Source organism: Galeopterus variegatus, unplaced genomic scaffold (assembly GCF_000696425.1).
Source record: "Galeopterus variegatus unplaced genomic scaffold, G_variegatus-3.0.2 Scaffold3422, whole genome shotgun sequence".
Lineage (NCBI taxonomy): Eukaryota > Metazoa > Chordata > Mammalia > Dermoptera > Cynocephalidae > Galeopterus > Galeopterus variegatus.
In genome coordinates, this window is record NW_007729533.1 from 121794 (window position 1) to 127511 (window position 5718).

A 5718-nucleotide genomic window follows, 5' to 3' on the forward strand; every position below is an offset into this window, starting at 1 on the left:
GGAAAATAGTTAACATTGGCGTCCTCTGGAGAAAGGAAAAGGGGGACTGAGGGTCAAGAGTCAGAAAGAGGCTTTTTCACTATGCCTCTTTTTGGACTATTTGGATTCTTTTATTTATTTATTTATTTATTTATATATTTATTTTACCGTGGATGTATGTTACCTTTTCTAAAACACAAAGATCAATTTTTAATAAATAACACAAAGATCAATTTGAATCTCCTTGAGACTTCCCCAGCTTTTCAGATGTTTGTCAGTTTGAATAACATTTGATGGAGCTTGCATTTCACTACAGAACATCTGAATTCCCTGCATCCAGCTGTATTTCACTCATGACAATGTACTCTAGTGTAATAGCTCAGCGGTTTTGCCATGAAGTGGTACACTTGTGAAGGAGAGTGTGTGAGAAAGGCCAAAAGAAAGAGAAAAAATTGATCAAAGCCTATTCTTATGGTTATTTTGGCTTAGGTTTTTAAAAAATTTCTGTTTACAAAACAATACTTTGTGTTAGTTTGCTGGGGCTCTCTTAAAATACCCCAAACTAGGTGGCTTAAAATTTGTTGTCTCATAGTTCTGAAAGCTAGAAGTCCTAAGTCAAGGCATCAACAGGATTGGTCCTTTCTGAGGGATGCGAGAGAGAGTCTGTTCCAGGCCCCTCTCCTTGGCTTGCAGGTGACCATCATGTTCATGTGACATTCTTCCTGCTTGCAATTCTGTCTCCTAAATCCCCCTTTTTACAAAGGACATTGGTCATATTGGATTAGGGCCCACCCTAATGACCTCATTTTAACTTGGTAAAAATCCCATCTCCAAATGATGTCACATTCTGAGGTAGTACGGGTTAGGGCTTCAGCATATGAGTTTTGGGGACATGATTCAACCCATACACGCTGCTGTTAGACAACTCTCTTCACCATAGATAGCAGAGGCCAACTCTCGGCCCAAAGATCAGGACAAGGAAGGGGTGAGGCTGAAGGGGAGAGTAGAGAGGAAACCCAGTGCAGGAGGAGCCCCGTGGTCCGCCCTGAGTGACAGCGCTGCTCTCTCCTTTCCAGGTGGTACCATGCCAACCTCTCGCGCCACGCGGCCGAGGCTCTTCTCCTCTCCAACGGATGCGACGGTAGCTACCTTCTGAGGGACAGCAACGAGAGGACCGGGCTGTATTCTCTGTCTGTGAGGTAGGGTGCTTAAGGACTCTGTGAATTCAGCATGGGCCTGACACTTACTGACTTTATCATCACTCAAATTGCCAGACAACAAAACTCCCTGGCACCAGGTTAAAGGATTACAAACTCTTGATGGTGAGACTGTGCAAAACATACCTGCTCCATCCATCAGCAAGAAAAAAAGAAATGTTAGAGCTGGAGGAGACTTTAAGAATGATTTAATCCAAACCTTTGTCTAGACTGATGAAGAACTGGAAACCCAAAAGGTTAGAGTATCTGGCACCCAACAAGTCAAGGACAGAAACAGCACCAGAATCCAAATCCCTGCGTCCCGGGCCAGTGCACTTTTCACTATTCCTGGCTTCCTCTGGAAAATCAGAATGATTTTTGACTGCATAACTTTCATAGTCACAAATCCATTGAGCAATATGCAACTTTAAAATTTTTTCTATAAATGGGCTGACTTTCTTTCTCAGGCTCCATTTCCCCCAAATGGTAAGAAAGTTGCTCTAGCCCTTGCCAGGAGCACCCAGCCAAATGCAGCGACTGTCAAGTCCTTTCAGAATTTCTCTTTCCCACCCCTTTCTTCCTGGCTGGTTTCTTGGGTCACAGAGGCCATCTCACTCATAGTAATCAAGGGGGGTGGTCAGTTCTCTGTCACCATCTGACACTCTGACTTCCACTGACATGGAACAAGTCTTCTTGGGTTCTTGGGCAGTTAACGGATTAGGCTGAGGATGTGAGGACTGCATGAAATTTCCTTTGGCCACCCACCCGTTAACCTCAAACTGCTATTGGATTAGTGTTCTGATGGAACCTCCGTATACCCTGGAAGGAAGACCCAGGTTACCTTCATGGTGCAGTCCCTCAAACTAATCTGGCATAAGAAGGTTCTCTTTTCTCTCTCCTGCCCTACATGGTCCGGGCTCCTTGTCACTAACTCAGTAGCAGCATCTATACTCACTTCTCTTGTCTGAATCCTCTTTTTCCATCCAGCTCAGTGAACAGTCTTGGTTTGTTTGGGGTTTTTTTGTTTGTTTGTGTCTAATTTTCTCTCTCTCTGATAGAGGGACAAAATTGGCTGAGAAAGTATTTCCCTGAGTAATTGATGACAGGCTTCTGTGAGCTCAAAAGGCAAGAACTAACATATTTGCTTATCTTCTCTTTGGGCTTGGGGCCTTCTGTATTAATCTTCTATGCTACATAACAAATTACCAAAAATCTTAGTAGCTTAAAATAACATAAAATTGATCATCTCAGTTTCCGTACATCAGAAGTCCAGGTACAATGTGGCCAGATTCTCTGTTCAGGGTCCTACCTGGCTGAAATAAAGGTGTTGGCCAAAACAATGGCTCTTATCTGGGGTTCTGTGTCCTCTTCTTTAATTTCTCCCTTTTCTCTTCATTCTTTTTCATTCATTTCCCTGCTGCTGTAGAACTGAGGTCCCCATTTTCCTTTTACCTGTCAGCCCCGGGACCATTCTCAACTCCTGGAGATCACCTGCAATTCCTTGCCATGTGGCCGTCATAGGCAGTTCATAACCTGTTCACTTTCTTCCAGACTAGCCAGAACACGTCTCTCTGTTACCTTTTTCCATGAGCAGCCACAGAAAATTTTTATAGGGCTCATGTGATTATCTGGCCCACCCAGATAATCTCCTTATCTTATAGTCAATTGATTTGGGACGTTAATGATATGCAAAATCCTCTCACAGCAGCATCTAGATTCGTTTTTTTTTTTTTAAAGATGACCGGTAAGGGGATCTTAACCCTTGACTTGGTGTTGTCAGCACCACGCTCACCCAGTGAGCAACCGGCCATCCCTATATGGGATCCGAACCCGTGGCCTTGGTGTTATCAGCACCACACTCCCGAGTGAGCCACAGGCCGGCCCTAGATTCGTTTTTGATTAAATAATTGGGACACAGTATTTGTACTGCAGAAGGTGGAATTTTGAGGTCGTCTTAGAATGCTGCCTGTGACACCTTCCATTCCCCAGAATAGTGAGTCTACAGGCCTACCTGAAGAAGAGCGGGGAAATAGGTGGAGGGTGATGGGGTACCTAAGGGGGTTGCAGAGAGAAAAGCCATGTTCATTAACAGTTCTCATGTTACCATGCCATATTTTGTTTATAAGTTTTCTAAATAACATGGGTGGGAAAATTATTAATCCAAGATGGAATTCTGTTTGGGTGGCAGCAAGAACTGTGCTTTCTCTGATTGACAGCAAATGTTAAAAGTTCATCATGTTAAAAGATGCTTTATTGCATAGATCTTCCAAAAATCTCAAACAAACATGAACTTATTGGATCAAAGAATGTTAATTAACTTTTCACCTGTGTATGTTTCACTGAATAATTGTCATAAGCTCCTTATGAATAGATGGCATATACAATTCATCTATGTAAAAAATTCAAATATAAGCATTGACTAAATACCAGCAGAGATGACAGGAATCACAGACCATTTCAGAAGAATGAATATGCGTTTATTTGTTCATTCCCTTAATAATAAGTGTTTGAAAGCATCCATTCTATACCAGCCACTNGTTTATTTGTTCATTCCCTTAATAATAAGTGTTTGAAAGCATCCATTCTATACCAGCCACTTTGATAAGTGTTGTAGAACATTCAAAGACCTTGTTTTCAAGAAGTGTAGCCTCATATGGCCATTAAGACCATATACAAATAACTTACTGCACAGTAGAGTGCAGTAAATAACATAAAAGAAGGCAAGATAATTGTTTGTGTGGTTGATAAGAGAAAAAGCAATTAACTCAAGCTGGAATTATTATGTCATACTTGACAGAAGAGATGATATTTGAATTGAAACTTGATGGATAGCTGGGATTTTTATCAGCAGAGACAAGGGGTAAGATGTTGCAGGTGAAAGGAACAGGGAGAGCCAAGGGACAGCTGGAACAGAGCAGCAGCAGTTCTGAAGGTGTTGTCCCCAGACCAGCAGCATCACCTGTCAGCATATTAGGGATGCAAATTCTCAGGCCCCATGCCGGACCTACTGAATTGGAATCTGGCCATGGAGCTCAGCAATCTGCATTTGAACAAGCTCCCCAGATGATTGTGATGCATGCTGAGGTTGGAGTGTGGACTTCAGAGAGAGGGGTAGTGGGGGGTGAGGCTGGAAAGATAGGACGGGGTCAAATAAAGTGGTGGTATAGATATATTTTATTTACTACTCTGCCTCATTTAAAAAATGAAGTGGAAAATGACAAGGTAGGAAAGATGATATTTTATCCAGCAGGCAATAGAACAGACATAGGAGGAAAAGGGCAGGACTCATATAACTAAAGTGACAGAAGCAGAATTGTGACTGACCGCCAAACAAGCAAGAGAGGAGAGCCAGAATCGGAGAAGAATGTGGTAAGGGTATGTGCCAATTCTGTCATCTCTGTTCCCTGCCCTTCCTAAACACATGCCCCTTAGGAGGGTTCATGTGGAAGGACTCCTGCAGTAAGTCGAAGAGCAGGTAGGGAGAATCATCTCTTGTCTTCCATTAGAGGGAACAGTTGAAAAGAGCATACTCTGCCAAAAGAAGCTAGCCATGCACTTTAAAATGCCAGTGATTTCTTTTTTTTTTTTNAAAATCTTAGTAGCTTAAAATAACATAAAATTGATCATCTCAGTTTCCGTACATCAGAAGTCCAGGTACAATGTGGCCAGATTCTCTGTTCAGGGTCCTACCTGGCTGAAATAAAGGTGTTGGCCAAAACAATGGCTCTTATCTGGGGTTCTGTGTCCTCTTCTTTAATTTCTCCCTTTTCTCTTCGTTCTTTTTCATTCATTTCCCTGCTGCTGTAGAACTGAGGTCCCTGTTTTCCTTTTACCTGTCAGCCCCGGGACCATTCTCAACTCCTGGAGATCACCTGCAATTCCTTGCCATGTGGCCGTCATAGGCAGTTCATAACCTGTTCACTTTCTTCCAGACTAGCCAGAACACGTCTCTCTGTCACCTTTTTCCATGAGCAGCCACAGGAAATTTTTACAGGGCTCATGTGATTAGGTCAGGCCCACCCAGATAATCTCCTTATCTTATAGTCAATTGATTTGGGACGTTAATGATATGCAAAATCCTCTCACAGCAGCATCTAGATTCGTTTTTTTTTTTTTAAAGATGACCGGTAAGGGGATCTTAACCCTTGACTTGGTGTTGTCAGCACCACGCTCACCCAGTGAGCAACCGGCCATCCCTATATGGGATCCGAGCCCGTGGTCTTGGTGTTATCAGCACCGCACTCTCCCGAGTGAGCCACAGGCCGGCCCTAGATTCGTTTTTGATTAAATAATTGGGACACAGTACTTGTACTGCAGAAGGTGGAATTTTGAGGTCGTCTTAGAATGCTGCCTGTGACACCTTCCATTCCCCAGAATAGTGAGTCTAGGGGCCAGCCCGGTGGCGCACTGCTACAGTGCGCTGCTTGGGAAACGTGGCAGCGCTCCCGCCGAGGGTTCGGATCCCACATACAGACCGGCCGCTCACTGGCTGAGCGAGGTGCGGGGGCAACACCGAGGGTTGCGATCCGTTGCCGGTCACGAA

General features: G+C 43.6%; 1 protein-coding gene across 3 annotated transcripts in view; it reads left to right on the plus strand.

The window, feature by feature from the left end:
- Positions 1 to 5718, plus strand: part of DAPP1 (dual adaptor of phosphotyrosine and 3-phosphoinositides) — a 62485-nt gene that overhangs the window by 25563 nt on the left and 31204 nt on the right. For all 3 annotated transcript variants that reach the window (XM_008585011.1, XM_008585010.1, XM_008585012.1), the window contains one exon: positions 1056 to 1178. In XM_008585011.1, the coding sequence (XP_008583233.1) occupies positions 1056 to 1178 (123 nt within the window). The remainder of the gene's footprint in view (positions 1 to 1055; positions 1179 to 5718) is intronic.